This window comes from Euleptes europaea, chromosome 8 (assembly GCF_029931775.1).
Source record: "Euleptes europaea isolate rEulEur1 chromosome 8, rEulEur1.hap1, whole genome shotgun sequence".
NCBI classification, from domain to species: Eukaryota; Metazoa; Chordata; class Lepidosauria; order Squamata; family Sphaerodactylidae; genus Euleptes; species Euleptes europaea.
The window spans coordinates 47,783,156-47,801,904 of record NC_079319.1 but is presented as its reverse complement, the minus strand read 5'-3'; the positions used below and the strand labels follow the sequence as shown (position 1 = coordinate 47,801,904).

At 43.5% G+C, this 18,749-nt stretch overlaps 1 protein-coding gene across 1 annotated transcript in view; it reads right to left on the bottom strand.

Moving 5' to 3' along the window:
• Positions 1–18,749, bottom strand: part of GAREM1 (GRB2 associated regulator of MAPK1 subtype 1) — an 84,002-nt gene that overhangs the window by 20,152 nt on the left and 45,101 nt on the right. Inside the window, exon 3 of the mRNA XM_056854781.1 lies at positions 8,561–8,691. Coding sequence (XP_056710759.1) covers positions 8,561–8,691 — 131 coding nt within the window. The remainder of the gene's footprint in view (positions 1–8,560; positions 8,692–18,749) is intronic.

The window sequence follows — 18,749 nt, the reverse complement described above, 5'->3', positions numbered from 1 at the left end:
GCGCCTCCTTTCCACCCTCGGAGCGACTCCTCAGTTTGTCAGTGAGCCTCCATTAGGCTTACTCCTGAGTAAGCAGGCGCAGGATCTTAGTCTGCGAGAAGCGGTCACGCTAGGAAGGCGAGGGGTTCGTTCCAATCGCTTAAGTGTTTCTGTTTTTATAATAGTTATGACTGGGGAGGGACCGTGGTTCAGCGGATTGCCACTGAGTGGATTTGATACTCAGATGCACATTTTCCCCATCCAGATTCTCAAAACTCTGCATGGGGTGTTATTGGCCATTTATGAATGGGAGGTTTTGCCTTGGATTTGCCACTCAGATGCACATTTTCCCATCCAGATTCTCAAAACTCAACAATAAGCCCCCCTGCAGAGTTTTGAGAATGCAGATGGGGAAAATGTGCATCTAGAGAGTGGCAAATCCAAGGCAAAACCTCCCGTGCATGAACGGTTGTTAAAAGGCGTTTTGGCTCTCAAAAGAAATCTCAATCGTTGTACTGTTGATATTTGGCTCTGTTGACTAATGAGTTTGCCGACCACTGGGATAACCCATGTGATAAACACTATAATAGGACTAGGATTACAGCAATTTTAAATATAAAACCACTGCAACAATATAATTCCATTTAAGACCCAAGACAGAAAATAAAAGACAATTCGACATAGCAAAAGGCTGCTGGGATGAATTTTTTTTAGAAGGCCTTTAAAGATCCAGACATATACACATCCCGAAGGAGGGATTTCCAGAAAGTGTGCTGCTACAGGCTTTTTGCCTCCATTAGTTTCTACCCCTTGGCCTGTGATTAGCCAAGCTATTCTGGCAAACTCAAAGTTCTGGCGGTACTTGTCTAAGATTTGTTCAGGAGGGTCTTCTATCCACCCCACAAGAACCCAGGAATATATACATACCAGAAACCTGATTTTACCGGGGTGGGGGGTGGGACTGAGCCTGGCTTTGGCCAGGAAGAGCTGGGTAACAAATGGAAATAATAAATAAATAAATAAATAAATAAATAAATAAAACATTGTCCAACAAGCTAATCAACTATCCCATACCAGCTTTATCCTTAAATCCATAGTATTTACATATTGCCTGAATTAAATTATTTTAGTCCCTTGGGTTCCACTGGACTCCTGTTTTATTTTGTCAGGATTAAGTTTTAGTTTGTTCACTCTCATTCAGTCCTTTACAGCCTCTGAACACTGATCCAGCTCTTCTACCACCTCCCAGAGTTTGATAGAAGCTAGAGACAGATCTGGGATAAGGTAGCATGAACAGCAAGCTTGTTACTAGGTGCCTGTATAGTGGCATATAAGATATCTACCCTGTGGTGACCTGAGGAGTTTATGGCAAATCAGCAGAGGGAAGACATCTTACTTGACACTACATAGGCATCATGTAAAAACCTTGTTGTTTGAGAACATGGAGACATGTAAGTTCTTGCATTTCATGACTGCCAAGAAATATGTTGATAATTTGATTCTAACACCTCAAGCCAGTATGAAGTAGGGGTTAGAATTGGAAAACCCAGGTTCAAACTCCAGTCCTGATATGATCTTGGGCCAGTTTCCTAATCTAATTCACAGGTTGTTGTAAAGATAAAATGGAGGGGGAGAATCATGTACAGCATGCTGAGCTCTTGAGGGACAGGCAAGGTGAAAATGGCATCAGTATGTATACCTGGAAACTACCTAACGGCCTCTGCACAGCATTGCAACCCAAGGGCATTGCCTGAAGACATATGAGGCAATCCTCTGAAGCAAAGGTGATCTGGGTGGTGGGAGACCTCTCGGGATATAAATGTAATCAATAACTAAATGTCAGTTTAGTTATTGTGCAGAGACTGGAAAGTGGAAAATTGTGTATGTTTCAAATATTTGTTTATATAACGGACAGATGTGACAGAGGCAAAAAGCAGGATATAAGGAAGAATCCCCCTGGAGATCTAATATTAATCCAGTACAGCAGGAAAGGTTGAACCAGCTATTAAGCAACTGAAGTGATTTATCTTGTAGCTTTCACAGTAGCAACCACACTGAAACAAAATGCTGGGTATCAGGGATGCCTAATTTATTTCTTAAGGAGAAATAGTATTTAAATCCTTTAATAATAAGTAGATTGAGTAGAGAAATTACAGCGTTTGGAAGATTTCCTCATAGCATCTATCTCCTCTTCAGCACACTAAGAAAACGGCAGTGAACTTGTCTTTTAAAATGCCATAAGCAGCTACCATTCAGTACTGTAGTGTTAATCTAGGAAAATAAATGATTATGTTGTCCCCGATAGCATCCTAGTCAGGAAGAATCTTATGCAGGAAAAATGCATTCAATGATTCTTCCACGTTGCAATGTAATGGTCAAAGCCCTCTATTAACACCTTTCAGAAGTGCCTGGTCACCACAAGAGATCAGGGTCCCAGTGTGCTTGGGTCTGACCCCGTACTTCCTCCACACATTAGGATTGAGCCACAAACTTCTTTCGTTGCTTTATTGTACCATCTGCAGCCTCATCTTATCTAACATGCTTGAATAAAATATTAGTCTTGTTTTTTGGGCAAGGTTCCTTGATAATTTGGTGGCAAAACTTAGGAGAGCTTACAGGATAATTAGAGTTAGGGTTTTATATACTTTGCTAGGATTACATTTGCTTAGATAAAAACATGTTTTAAACATGTTTTTAGAATGTTGAAAGCAATGGCAGTTTGAGACTTGACGATTGAGGCCAAGAGTTGAGGAAAACTGCAGTTAGTTCACTTGGTAACTTGCTGAAATAATATCATCTGAACCAAGAAGCCTCACATAGCCTTTTTTGAGCACTGTGCTGGAAGGTATCTGTATTTCAAACTCACCTTTCAGAAAAAGAATGTGGAATGAGTTATTACTCTAGCAGGATTCAACAGTTTGTGATTACAAGAATGAGCTTGGTTGATTTTCAGGCTCCTGAGGTCCCTTCTTCCACCTCTTGGAAATTAATCAGTTCCCCTTTCATGACAAATAGTACTTTATGTCATGTCGAAACAAATGACAATTTGTTTTCTTCCCTCTAAACCAGGATTAAAACATGCTTTGGGACTCTGGTTTAGACGGAAGAGAACCAACCATAGTTCGTGGCTCTCCTTTCCTCCTGGTCTCAGTGCAGCTGCCTATCGGCTTCCCTCCCATCCCAGAACTCTACATCCTGTTGTACTTTCTTCATCTCACTACATTCAGTGACATCCACCGTGAAAACGTAAATGGCATGCCAAGGGGCTATAGCAGATAGCTCTCCTTTATAAGCTTCTTGCTAGTTCTCAAGATGATTCAATTCTGCTAGAACACAATGCAGACCCCTGAAAACTTGATGAAGTTCCTGAGCTTCTGTCTGACAGTTATGTTGTTAGAAATGTTAGTTTTTAAACTGCTCTGAGCCTTTGTGATATAGCATGATTTTAAAGGGAAAAAAATGACATCTATGTTTCAGATGTCTTTAACTGTTCTTTTTTTCTGGGTGATAGCTGCCCACTTAAACATTATGGTCCTTATGCCAACAATTTGACCTTATTTCCTGGATTCATTTGGACTGACCTCTCTCTCTATATAAATTTAAACAGATCATGTCCGGTAGATTAAGAATAATTCCCCTACCAAAATTATGTATCAGTACTAGATTAAATAAACTGTTTGTCAAAAGCAAACGGACAGTCAGATTCTGACAAGAGCAGATGCACTACCACTCTTGACTGTTCTAATCTATTACAGTTTCCTGTAACTCAGATAATGATTTTCCCCCCAACACATTATGTCTGCTGTTTCTTACAAAGTATTCATTTTAAAATGTCAAGTTCACACTTGCTTCGAGCTCCTAAAATCACCATCCATACTATTTATAGATTTTAAAAGAGATTGTGGCTGCAATCCTGCAACAAGTTACACTTCGACCCTAATGACTTCAATGGGCTGTGCTGAATGAAGGATTCTAGCCAGTGATTAATCCAGGACCTTAACTTCACTGAGAGTTTTCCCACTGCCTTCTTAATTTTTTTTTTCAGAAGAGCATAGAGAACGAGAATCTAATGCATTACAAATCAGCATGCCAGGGTTTTCCCGTCAGCATCATTTAGTTTGATTTCTTCATATGCTGCCGCCTTTGACCCAATTCCTGCAGTCAATTTGGGTCCAAAGATTCCAAGCCAAATAAATAAATAGTAGCAGGATAATCAATAAAGGGAAAATGTATCTGTATGCTTGCCTCTAGGATTTACCTCTGTTGGATTTAAACCTGCAGACAACAGTTACTCCTAACACCTATTGATGCAGGAAGCAAGTGGTACAATTACAAAGGCGGCTTTAGATACTCATCACCTCAAGAGCTTTATTCAGAACCAAAAGAAGACCAGTAGGCACTACGGATATCAAAGCATACCACGGATTAATTGGTCTAAATACATTTGATGATTAAGGCAATCATCTGTCAAGGAAATAAAAGTGAAGATAATTCCGAGGGAAATAAAAAAAAAAGTAAGGACAATTCATTTCAGCTTTTGCAACCTATCCACCCCACAGAATTTAGAGCCTTTCTATCTTGGATTTAAAAAAACAAAGTCCAGCTACTGCTGCAGGGCCTTCCGTTGCACTGGAATTCTGCCTGCAGCATGTTTCTTCTGTTTCATACGTCCCTGCTTAATTCCTGCAAAGAAAGCGAGGTGGCAATCAGCCAGCAGTGGCAATCACTGGAGCGTTCAACCAATAAGTGGATGCCTTCTGACGCCTTGCAAAGCCATGCAGGCGATTCCCAGACCTGCGCACCAGCCAAACTTGTGGCCGCAAGAATCCACACAGCCAGGAGCTCGCCAATCGGTCCAGCAGCCATTCCCTGGCTGTTGGAACCTGGGCGGGCTCTGCCACCATGAGATGATAAGCAAAAAGGGGTTTTGATATAACAAGCACACAAGCCACAAATAATAAGAATTAGCAATGGCTATGTCAATTTAAATTATATTGTGTAAGCAACATACAACATCACAAACCATGCATCAAAAGCATATTACAGCATATGCTTAAATAACAAAGTACAAATGTCTCCACAACACAATTCAGAATCAATGTACAATGTAAGGTACAGGTCCCAAGATGTACAATAAATATGAGCCAGAAAGTATCAGCAAACAATAGCGTGTCCCAAAAGAAAAAAGCGCTGTGCGAGGCATGCGCAATGAAAACTTTGAAGCTGAGTCAACGCTGTATTTGCGTCTCAAAGTAGCATGTCCCTAAGGAAAAAGCGCTCCTTCAAAGTTCTTAGTGCACATGCCCCGCACAGCGCCTTTTCCTTAGGGACACGCTACTTTGAGATGCAAATACGGCGTTGACTCAGCTTCAGAGTTTTCATTGCGCATACCCTGCACAGAGCTTTTTTTGTGGGGGACACGCTATTGTTTGCTGATACTTTCTGGCTCAAATTTATTGTACATCTTGGGACCTGTACCTTACATTGTACATTGATTCTGAATTGTGTTGTGGAGACATTTGTACTTTGTTATTTAAGCATATGTTGTAATATGCCTTTTGATGCATGGCTTGTGATGTTGTATGTTGCTTACACAATATAATTTAAATTGACATAGACATTGCTAATTCTTATTATTTGTGGCTTGTGTGCTTGTTATATCAAAACCCTTTTTTGCTCAGCTCAATAACAGCACACGCTCTTTAAATACCATGAGATGATAGCCAGCAAGGTAAGTCTGAGGCCATTCTGCTGCAATTTGAAAAATATGAAGGGCAATTTGGGGGGTGGAGCTGGTTGCTCTGTTCCATTAAAAAAAAAAGGGTAATGGGGGGGGGTAGGGAGACTGTTAGGCCTCCTCTCTTTACAGTTTAAAGGGACAAGATACTGCTTAACAGCTGTTTGCCCCAGCTAGCTTATTCTCTCCCTCCCCACTCCTGCTCAGGGATGTATGCGTGCTATTTTTAATTTAAGGTTAGGGATTTTTTCTGCTCTAGAAGACATGCTTTTCGGGTTCTAGAATTCTGGAACCTGAAAATTGTGCTCTCCCAAATTACTGAAACAGGAACCTCCCCTCCCCCTGTAACTCCAGCATAACAAAAAGCATGCCCTGCAAAAAGCCTGAAACAAAATTAAAATGGAATTTTTTTAATGCACATCCCTATCCCAGAGCACCCTCCCCTCCTCTGCCCACCACCAGCCTCCCAGTTATACCACCCTTCCTGCCCAACCACCTACACACCCCATACCTGCTTGTGTGTCCTTCCCCCACCCACAGGCTCTTTCCCCCAATGATGCCAGTCAGGGAGTGACCTGGAATGCAGTCGCTGTGACCACCATGCACCCCCCCCCGTAGCACTGGGCAGTACATACAGCCAGTAGTGTGGGTGGCAGAGGGCTTATAAGAGGATGGGGGGGAAGAGGGCACTGACATGTGGCAAGGTAGACGCATGAGCAGGAAGATGGTGGCAGTGGGCCCTGGGCAACCACCCCACCTCAAGTTATGCTGATGCTGGCCCTGGTAGGAACTTATCTCCCTTCAGGGCTTTACCGCCAACTGGGCCCCCATAAATGCCATCTCCTTGCTTAAACCATTTCCTGTGTATGCGGAACACTGCCAATGCCTGCTGAGTAAAGAACTGTTCCACTAGAACACAGATTAAAATTACAAGAAGTGGGAAAGGGTGACATGCTCTGTAGCTATTGATATTGTGGGTTGTAAACGCCCATCACTTTTGTTGAGGTACTTGGGGGAGCAATGGATGGAGGATGTTGCAGAGACCGGCTCTGGATATGGTCTCCCATTCTGGTGAGCCCCTTTCCCTTGCTTACTTGTGTGGAGTGTTTCTTGTTCTTTCAGCCCCAGTTGCAGAGGTAACACTGGGTTGGAAACAGACTGAATCGACAATTTCTGCTGGTTCCTCCTTGCTGCTGCAGACCGCCCACCCCATGATATTCCTCAGGGCCTCGTATCCCTTAGAAGCAGCATTTTTGCACAGATCAAAAAACCATTCAAATTTTTCCAAAGCAGGCTTGCTCATGCACAGTCCCAGTGCGGGATTGCACAGAAGACCGAAGATGAACGCCCAGACTATAACTGAAATCATCTTTTACCAAAGGCTCAAATGCAACCCTCTTCTACCCTTAAGGAACAGTTACCACTGCCCATAACCCACCAAACCCTATACAGGCAGGCTAGCACTAGTCTAGTGCAAAATGTACAAGGCCCCCAAAGTACCTTGAGAGCCATCCCTACCCAGTACAAAAATATAGCATAGATATGGCGTTATCATCACTTCAAAGGGTTTCATGAATTTCACATTCAACAGCTGACATTCAATTTGACTGTATCACATAATATTTCATCCAACATTTGTGTATTGAACAGTTGAAGACCTAAGCTTCAATCCATTTTTCAGAGAAAAACCAAACCAACCAGCGGAAATTAAGTCTATCCTCACCAACTCTAGTTTTCAAAGCAGATTACACAGTAAACTGGCCACTAGCCTAGACAGGTTTAAAAAGAAAATGTTTCACTTTGTGCTGAAAGCCTATACCTAATGCTGAACGAAGAGATGTATAAAAACTGTGCTTATTAAATTCCCAGTGGAATGCACAGAAACGATGAAGAGGGTTTTTTAAAAGTATTTCAATGTACTATATAGTACTCCCCCCCCTCAAACTCCTCAAGTTAAATACCAAGAACACAGGAGCCACATCCAAGATGGTAGTTATCACAATATATATACCTGCACATTCCTAGAAAACTAACTTGTGCTCTTCTCAAAGTCTCAGGTGCAGTTGAAAGTAGCTGGTTCCATATATGAAGGCCTCATTTTTACCAATATTTTCCAGCTATATTCAGGATGAACTTGGAAAATGCTCAAAGATGGAGCAATGGGATCCCAACAAACAGAACGGTGAGCAAAGAGTGGCACATTCTACAAACATTGGAGCCAGAATTTATGTGGGCATTTTCAGATACTGCCCTGTTTAATGCTATTAACAAAGCTTGCTATTTAAAGATAGTCTTAAAAGGATCCATTTTGCTTTCGTTATCCCTTCATTCTGCTTGGGTGCCACACCGATTTAAATCAAGACATTACAAGCCCTTTCCTTTCTACCATAATGGCCATCATCTTCAGTAATTCAAGTTGAAAGAGCTTCACAGGCTACATAGAGACCATATCTACTATGATGAAGACATTCTGAAGAGTGAATGAAACAGCTGCTTCCTTACAAAATAAAATCTAAGGGGTCAGAGAAAGGGAAGGAGCACAACAAAAGGACCTCTGTATAAAGCTTTAGAAGCATATTTCCAATTAGACAGACCAAATAAGAATATTACTTATCAGTCGTGGTTCCCTTCTACAGAAAGGCCCTCATCGCTTACATTTCTTAGCAAATACTTATTTTAGTTTTAGAAAACACACACAGAGCGAGTTTTGAAACCACAAGGTTAAGAAGACTTTGAACACCCCATGTTACTTTCCCCATAGCAGGCAGTTGCCACACACTTATATACAAAAAAACCTTAACTGTAAGTAATTCCATTGGGGATAAATATTTGTTTAGGGGCTACCTTAACATTGAATGTTATTTCCTCCATGACGTAAACTCGTTCAGGAAATGCTTTAGCCACCTCCTCCACACTGTTAAAGTACAGCACTGGCTCCTTAATATCACGGTCTTGTTCCAGCAGCTTAAACTGCCCTGAAAAGAGATGATAAATAGAAGAGCAGTAAGATATTTACATGGGATGGCTGTTTCCGTGGCAACTGCTAACGCACTCCCTGCACTATTTAACTTGGTTGGTTTCCTCCGGTTATTAACAGTTAAGCAATGGAAGAACAGATTGCACAAGTCTTTTCAAACCTGAAAAAGGGAAGAGCTATGGAGCTTGGCTAAACCAGAATTAGAAGAATGTGTGGGGGTTGACGAGAAATTTAATAGAATTTACAAGCAGTCTCTCTGGCAGCAGGCTGAAAGTACTCAGAGATTCTCAGGGTGGATTTGTGACCAGGCTTCTATATACTTAGAACACTTTCAACAGAATTTAGAAGGGTAACTTAAATTACAGGAAAATACATGTGAAGAAAAACAGAACTGTAGGTATTTAAGAGCAGAACAAGATATGTTAAGTAAAAAGTCTATTTGCATGGTGCCTTGTTCCAATCATATCCAAACTGGTGTATTTTTAACGTAGTTATTTATATCCTTTCTCTCCAAGAGGGACCCAAAAAGCAGCTTGCAACATCATTCTCCCCTCTTTCCATTTTCTCTGTGGAGTAGGTTAGGCCAGTGGTCGGCAAACCGCGGCTCCCGAGCCGCATGCGGCTCTTTGGCCCCTTGAGTGCGGCTCTAGAAAGCACTCCTCCCCCCCTTTCCCTCCCCTCACAGCGCGGCCGGGTTTTGCACGTGGTGCTTGAGGGCTGGCGGCGCCAAGGCGGGCGGCGGCAGCCAATCAGCGGGCGGGATTTTTCCCGCTGGTGTTGGCTGGCGGAGGAGGCCGAGGTGTTGAGGAGGAGGTAGAGGCGGCGGTGGTCAGGGCCGAGCTGGGGCGGCGGGCATGGCGGGCGGCGAGGAGAACTACTAAGGCAAGCACGGTGAGCCCCAGAACCGCCGGGCTGAGCGGAGGAGTGCAGCGCCGGCGGGGACACGCCAGGGTGCATGGCCGCTGGCCGGGCTGGAGGGGGCGCCAGCCAGGCCCCTCGGCGGCGCCCCCCGTCTAAATTTAGCCAAGCAGCGCAGGAAGTTGGGGCTGGGCGGTGCTGGAGCAGTGCCAAGAGCCCCGGGGGGCAGGGGGGGGTCTGGCGGCATCCCGGCCGCACGCCCAGCCCAGCTCCAAGTTTCAGCGGAGTTCGCGCTGTGGCCCGCTGGCCTGGGTAGTGCTCCAGCCGGGCGCGTTTGGCCAGGCAGCAGGAGGCGCCGGCTTCAACCCCTGGCTGTTCCAATTAAAGGGACTGGGAAAGAAGGTGATGGGAAAGACCTCCCCCTGAGACCCTGGAGGGCCATGGGGAGGGACCGTGGCTCAGTGGCAGAGCCTCTGCTTGGTGAGCAGAAGGTCCCAGGTTCAACCCCCGGCATCTCCGGTTAAAGGGACCGGGCAGGTAGGTGAGGTGAAAGACCATTTATGAATGGGAGGTTTTGCCTTGGATTTGCCACTCAGATGCACATTTTCCCCATCCAGATTCTCAAAACTCAACAATAAGCAGAGTTTTGAGAATGCAGATGGGGAAAATGTGCATCTAGAGAGCAGCAAATCCAAGGCAAAACCTCCCGTGCATGAATGGTTGTTAAAAGGCATTTTGGCTCTCAAAAGAAATCTCAGTCGTTGTACTGTTGATATTTGGCTCTGTTGACTAATGAGTTTGCCGACCCCTGGGTTAGGCTAAGAGGGCATAACTAGCCCAAAGTCACCCAGAGAACGTCCATGGCAGAATGGGGCTTGGAACCCGGGTTTCGCAGGATCCTCGTCTGACACTCTCGCCACTACACCATGCTGGTATAAAAACGGATTTCTCACATACTAAAAATGTATGACAGAGTCTTAACCATTCTAGTATAAGAAAAAGACAGCAAAAGCAGCACTCTTAACTTAGGGCCCGTCTGCATGAAGAGGTTACCAGTGATGGCAGCCAGTATCTGGCACATTGATTTGTTTCTACCTGTTATCACAGTTCAATCATGAACAAGCTTCACTGTAATACAACCACAGCACACATCAGTAAAAGTAAGTTTATCATGAATTAGACTTATTTGGTAATTACCAGTAAAGGAGCCTTGCGAACTTCACCTCAGCCACCGTAATTTAAAGTAAACAAAAACTGTTCATCTACAGATGATTATTATCAAACATGTACAATATCAGTGGAGAGCACTGAGATAGTATTTTGTTTAATTTGGGAAGATACGTATGTATGCCAACCCTAACATTTAGTTACAAGCCTCTGAGGGTAGAGGCTGCTGAAACACATCATGAGAAACGCATAAAGAGTTACCAGAAAAACACCTGTGAAGCTTCAATAACAGACTTGTTACTATTTCCTGTACATACACATTTTTAATAAAATATTTATTTTAATTAATTGAAAGAAAAGAAACAACAGAAATCAGAAGCATATGTACACATTTACTTGAAATTGTCTGGAGATTTCATTTCAACATATTAGACAAATTCTCTCTCTCTCTCTCTCTCTCTCTCTCACTCACACACACACACACACACAAGATTATCATGATGACCTTACAAAACCTTAAGATGCCCAAGAGTGCTTATGTTAAGACTCATTTTTGGGATTTTGCAGCTATACATAGCACTCTTTCTGCATTATACGTAGAACACACACACACACACATTACTTCAATGTTGTGTTTCTGGCATACAGCACATCTGGACAAAATCCTTATTATAGTAAATGTAGAATCTGGCTAATGTACCATTTATTTATTTAAACATTGATATCCCACCGTTCCTCATAGTTCAAGGCAGCTTACAATAATAGTTAAAAACATTTTCAGTTCAAAAGCAAAAGTAAAACAACAAACCCCAAATATCTCCGCCACTCCCCCCTCTTAAAAGATGCCTGGCAATTCAGACTCCCTCAGAAGCCCTGGCAAACAGGTAGGCCTTGCCGTGCCTCTCGAAGATCTCCAAGGAGAGGGCCCCTGTTGGCTCTTCAAATAGCTCATTCCAAAAAGTCAGAGCCATGATGAAAAAGGTCCAGGGTCTGGTTGATGCCAGACGGGCCACTCTAAGTAGTGAGACAGCCAACAGATGGCTGCCTGATCATAGTTGCTGCATAGGGACATACGGAAGGAGATGGACCTTCAAATATGTGGGCCCCAGGTCATGAAGGGCTTTAAAGGTCATAACCAGCACCTTGAATCAAACTCAGAAACAGACTGGCAGCCTATGTAGCTGTTTCAAAATAGGCAACATATGCTCCCGGCATCTAGCCCCTGACAGTAGTCAGGCTGCTGCATCATGGAGAGTTATAATTTCCAGGTTATCTTTGAGGGAACCCCACATACAGCACATTGCAGTAATGCAACCGTGAGTTTAGAGAAGCAAGGATTAGCATGGCCAGATCGGCTGAGACTAGGTAACGAGAGAGTTGTTGAATGAGATGCAGCTGACACGAGGCACACCTGGCACTCCAATTTACCATGCAGCCCTTGCTAGTTTGGTGATAATTTTATATAAGACAAAGAGGAAGGAACACTGGAATTGTAATTTAGATGAAGTTTTGACAAGAAACACCCATTTGTTAACTTCTGAAAATCCTTTTGAGAAAACAGTAGGAAATACATTACTCTCTCTCCCCTGTGGTGCAGAGTGGTAAGCTGCAGTCCAAGCTCAGCTCACGACCTGAGTCGGAGCCCCGTGGAACAGAGTGGTAAGCTGCAGTACTGGAGTCCAAGCTCTGCTCACGACCTGAGTTCGATCCTGACGGAAGTCGGTTTCAGGTAGCCGGCTCAAGGCTGACTCAGCCTTCCATCCTTCCGAGGTCGGTAAAGCGAGTACCCAGCTTGCTGGGGGTAAAGGGAAGATGACTGGGGAAGGCACTGGCAAGCCACCCCGTAAACATAGTCTGCCTAGTAAATGTCGGGATGTGACGTCCCCCCCATGGGTCAGGAATGACCCGGTGCTTGCACAGGGGACCCTTACCTTTACCTTCCCTCTCACCTGAGAAGACTAGCACTTACCAAATAGTCACTGGCTGAAAAGTCCAACATGGCTTAATTTGATTTGCTGTATAATCCTTAATTTAGTCACACCATTTTAAAACCATTTACTTCAAAGGGCGTAACAATTCTTAGAATTGCAATGTTAGGCTCCAGCCTCCTGGTGAGTTGTGATTTGCTGCACAACTTTCTCAGCAATGCTAGAAGAGGGGTCATACTCAACACAGCATGTGTACTGTACTAAACATCGTAGCATTTTTTAAGAGGACTAATTGTTACAGAATTGTCACAGTTGTTCAGCGAACTAATGCCAAGTAACAGAGGCTGGGAGTGGGGTGGCTATTCCAGTCTCTCACTTCTTTTATTTCTTTTTCTGCAAAGACTTGACATCAGGGGCTCCCTTTTCATAGGGATTTATTTTACTCACTGCAGTCTCGCTTAAAGAGCATTCTTCTGTGCCTTTCAGGTTTTGACCCTGGTCCATGTTAAACAGGCTGTGGTGGAAGGGTAGGATGCTGTACAGTAAAAAGTTCCATCTGACGGGGACAGTTATATAAACATTTTTCTGCTCCTGCCTGGAAGTCTCAACACAAACAAGCCTAATTTTTTTTTTAAAAATAACAGCTTTCAGGAAGCTGTTTTGAAGATGTACGCACATCATTAAAAATCACCAAACAACTGATTTAAAAGATTTAAAACTGAAACAGACACTATATAACTAAATAGCCCTTGGTACTAAGGTTGAATCTAGCCAGCTGTTCTACTCAGCCTCACCCGATTCCTTTCGTAACTACACCTCTGGTCTCTCATGGCATTTGTACATGCAGATCCCCATGTTCCCCAGCATAGCCTTTTCAGGTGGTCAAAGGGATGCCTGCTTCCTCTTCATCAGCAGAAAACCCTAGTGGGATCCATCCTGCAGGCACACACTTAAACTGACAAATATACCATGACCACTTGTACATTAAAAAGACACACCAGGACGCCAGCTTTCTAACTAGAACTTCACTTTCATTTTACCAACAGGGGCCTACAGGACAGAAGTACCCTCGTCATGCCAGAGCTTATCAAAACTAATATATAAATAAGATCAGGTAACAGCATTAGGTCAGCTTGTTTTTCTCTTATACATCTGGGTATTAAACAGTCAGCCAAAATGTCAAAGTATCTCTGGCCTCCAGTGGTTCAGCTGTTCCAATATTTGGCAAGCATACTAAGGGCCCTGACAGCTAACAATTTCAGGACAATGAGAAAGTGTTATGAGCTCCAGTTCCATCTTTGGAATAAATTACAGGATGAACAATAAACAGAATCCCAAATACATACATCCCAAATACATATAAATACACATATCCTCATCATTCCCCACCTCTCGTTATCTCTAGAACTAACAGGCAATAAATCCCTATGTGTCTCCTAATGAAACTTTGAACCAGGTACTGCTTATTTTGTTGCCCCTTCCCTGTGTAATCTGATACAAGACGTAAGACAGGGGTGGGGAACCTTTTTTCTGCCAAGGACAATTTGGGTATTTATAACATCATTCACAGGCCATACAAAATTATCAACTTAAAAATTAGCCTGCTATATTTGGTCAAATATTTAGCCCAGAGGCACTACTGGAGACGGGTCCAAGATGGGTCCAAGTGTCTGCCACGTACAGCAACTCGCTTTTGAGCTCTGCCATTCCCAGCTGGGCCAGAGAGATTCAGGCAGGGCAGCAAACACAAGACGGAGTGAGCAACAAGCTGCTCGGGGCTTGTAGGCGAAGGAGCCTGGTCCCAAAACGCCCTGATCCAGCACTTTCCCACCCTACGCGACTTTTGCAAGACTTCTGCAAGGGAGAGAGGATACCGACCAAGCCCCAAGCAGGAAGCTGCCCCAGATGACCCCCCCCCCCGCATGAGCAAGCAGACAGGCATCCAACCAGTGACGCACTTGCCCACCTGGTGGCAGAGGATGGTAATAGCCGTCCAGCCACACGCTGGAGTTACTCCTGCTCCACATGGTCGGGGCCGGATTCTACAGCCAGCTCCTGCTACCTCCACCTGCAGGGATGAAATGAGGACACACTGGCTACGAACTCGCCCCTGCACATTCTGGCCCTACCCCCTTTAACACCTCCATTGTCGCCACTTTCGCTCCCAGCCCTCTTGTAGTACAGAGGGAATACGTTTCTCCACAGCACGGGTGGGAAAGAGTTAACACAGTTTCTTGGGCAGTCCTAGCAGCTCCATAGCTAATGACTCTTTTGCAAGGGGGAAAAAAGGTTCCTTTTCTCGGCAAAACAAACTCACATCCACCTTGAATAAAGGCTATTCCTGTCTGTGGGAAGGGGCGGATCGCCAGTCTTAGATCCTTCTGAGCTAGATATCTGCCAGGACCCACAAAGGGCCAGACGTTCCCCACCCCTGACGTAAGATAACAAAAAAAGGACTATTGCCTATGTGGGGTTGTAACACCAGTATTTCAAAGGACTTTTACACTGTATTGCACTTGGGGACAGTGATGTCTCTTAAGACTGACTGAGCAAGCCTGATGTTACAGAACAGATCACTGTCAAGATGCAGTTCAGGGCAGAGAAAGTTGTCAGCTGGGCTGTGAGAAACAGCTCACCTAGCATCTAGCATCAGCAATTTCATGTGGAAGACAGTGTTGGAAAGAGGTTGAAGGACTAAGGGGTGGGAGCAGAGGCAACAGAAAGAGTGCAAGAAGGGCTAGAAAACAAAATATGGGCGGGCTGAATTTCATAATTTGATTTGTATCACCTAGTTTATATTTTTCTCGCTGCAGGTTTCAGGTCTTCCTGAGGACTGGATGACTCAGGATAATCTTACTGGCCTTGAAAGACCAGTTCCGCTATGATTGTGCAGTCAGAAACAAATAATCATGCAAAGACAGAAATGGGAGGCTGCTTTTTAAATAATACAGACCCCCCATAACTATTTATTGCCTGGACTCAGTAAAGATACTGGAGACCCAGCATTTGACACCTGAATTTACATTTGATTTTTTCTTAAATCTTGTATTTAATCAGTTATTTGCTTTCCATTAAGCCTTAACAGTTTGCCGGGGGAAGGTAGGATATAAATAAAATGTATTATTATTATAATATACTGGAGGAGAGAAAAAATTGGGTACAGCCCTATACAAACTGCAGTCCTAAACATTTTGCACCTCTAGAAGCTCCAATGCTTGGGGTACACAAAGGGGTAGCACATTGGTAGCTACCAAAGACCTCAGAGTCTTTCAAGGATGGTTTAAAGTCATCTCAGGGCATCCTCTAACTCATAACCTATCTTCAAATTATAACACAGATGATCCAATTCTAGGGGTAAACATTTGATGTCATCACAAGGTGAAGAGACGTTATGGTATAAGGTTTTTAATTACCAATACTTGTACAAGTCTTTGATTCGTTACCAGATCTCATCACAGATGCTAGGAAATGCATTTTAAGAAGTTACCTGTGTTTTCTGTCTAACTGAAAAAGAAACATAGCATAGATATTCGTGAGAGGGGGAAGCATTCCAATTGCTTCCCTTCCTTTCACAGAGTTCTATTATCTGCCTTTAGTTAGCACTCTGGTCTGCTAATTAGTTTCATAAATGGTATACAGCCATTATTAGCTTAAATCCTTAACTTTTATGGCTTCTCATGTAAGAAACATCTAATTTTAGGTTGGCAGAAAGTCACCTGCATTGTGGACATATTTCTTAGTTTGTTGGCCAAAGTTCATAGTATTGACCTTATAATACGATGTCTTGCTGATAGCTTGCTAACCTGAAAGAAAGGTTAAGCCCCAGAACAAGGAGTTTATACAATCACTTCCTGAACAGACCTCCAACGGCCTGAGAGAATTCAGCCTGGATAGCCCTGTCCTCACCATTCTAGCATCTGCTTAAAGACTTGTGTGCCCTGTGAGGAAAGCAGAAGAGAAAAAGCTCAGACCGAGGAAACCCATGCCATCAACTCCTGAACATAGGGGCATAAGATAACTTCTTCTGTTTATTGTTCAATAATTTGTAAACAGTTTTGCATTAAAATTATTTATACTAGAAAGTTTGCGCAGAGCTTCTCCCACTTCTAATTAGTTGCTTGGTGGTAGAAAGTGCCATCAAGTCACAGCTGACTTATGGTGACCCAGTAGGGTTTTCAAGGCAAGAGACGTTTGGAGGTGGTTTGCCATTGCCTGCCTCCACATCATGACCCTGGTATACCTTGGAGGTGTCCCATCCAAATAGTAGTCAGGGCCCACCCTGCTTAGCTTCCAAGATCTAATGAGATCGGGATAGCCTGGGCCATCCAAACCAGGTAGCTAGTTGCTTAAGAGGCAAAAAACCAACCAACAACAACAACAACAACAAAAGCAGCAGCAGCAAGCCACAGGCATGCTTGTTGACAGCTGGAATTGCTGTGTCCTGAAAGACATTGCTGTAACCCTCACACAGAGAGGGAACACCCAACTCTACCCAGACAGGCCCATCAGATATGTCCACTGCCCACAGCAGTCAGACCATCCAAAAATATTTAATAATAGTTGTCTGCCTTACAATATCACCACCACCCTTGCACTTTGTTCCTCCTTTTTTCCCTCCTACTTACTGGTTCTTTTTTCCTCCTACTTACTGGTGCTGCCTTATTTTCTTCCCGACAACCCTCTGCTTTCACCAAGCTTTTACACCTGCATGCTGATTCAGGAGTATGTAATTTTGGATTTCATATAGGACAGCAGTTCAATTACAAAAATATATAGAGATTCAAACAGTACTATTTAGGAGAATTAAACCCTCTCCTCTCTCTGAACATTCCTGGTTTTGTACAACTGCTGAACTGATAGGCAAGCTGTACGGTAATTTGTTTTCATGCCAAAGAGAAATAGCGGAACTTCTAAGCATGTTGGTAAATCTCACAAGCAGCATGCCTTTTGAGCCACTATCTCAAAAAAAGCACCAAGATTATGCAACTTGTTCTATAAGCAAGTAAAGCTCATGAGAAAGCCATACAAACAGGTGCGGGGGCACAGCCAAATCTGTCTGGCAGGGAGGAACTTCACAAAAAATGCCTTTGTTTTGGAAAGTTTGTTTCTAGTTCATACAGAAATTAACTCTTCAGTAAAGACGAGCTTTCACTTGCCATTTTAAACCCATTATTTCTCCAATATGCAGTTGCCAGTGTCTTGTTCACCAGCCTTGATGCTGCCTAAACAAACTGCCACTAAAAATCCACACAGTAGGCCACAGGCACAGAAGCAGCCGAAAACTAAGCAGAACAGGATGAAGGGCCAGTTGTTTTAAAGCTTTTTGGTAAACTAGAGCACGCCATCTGCATCTCTCATCAGGCAGAGCTGTCTTAAATTCTGCTGATGGTACATATTATTTGCCAGTAGAAGAGCTTATGATTCCCCATAAAACATATCCCATTTTTGTGTGTGAAGGGAATTTAAAGGGAAAATAATTATGAGGCCATGTGATCTTACACAATTTCCCTGCTACTGCGAGCTTCTTTCCTAACATATAATTAAAAAAAAAATCTAGTAAGTGAAAAAGCACCTGCTGTTGGTTCTTCTACATGGATCTTTCTGCTTATGTTTTCTTTAGTTGGACCTTAAGCATACTTATAAATATCTGCATTTCAAATAGAATAGTTTACTGGTTTATTAAATTAATTCTACAATTGTTTCTGCAAACAGATGTGCACAAGTGGGGCACCCACAAGGGCATTTCATTTCCTCATGTAGCCCTCCCCCTCCATTTATTCTTTCCGTTCTCTGAAAGCCCCCACAAACTCCCCTTTTCCTGCTTCCTTCTCTCTTTCCCACCCACCAGCCAAACAATATTCACCTGCTCCCATCTTCAGCTTTTCCTCCCTGTGACTGCCTGAGTTATGCAGTGGATGATGCCACTAGGCTGGGTCGAGTGATGTGGGGTCTCTGGTGATCACTGCTGGGTCTGTCCCTGGCAAGTCCTCTTCCATCAAGGGGGAGGGGGCTTTTCAGGGCTGTTTTTGGCCTCCCAAGTCCACCCTGTTCCACTCATGGTTTTGAGTTACAGAAACCGAGGCTTGGAAGGTTCCGCAATATT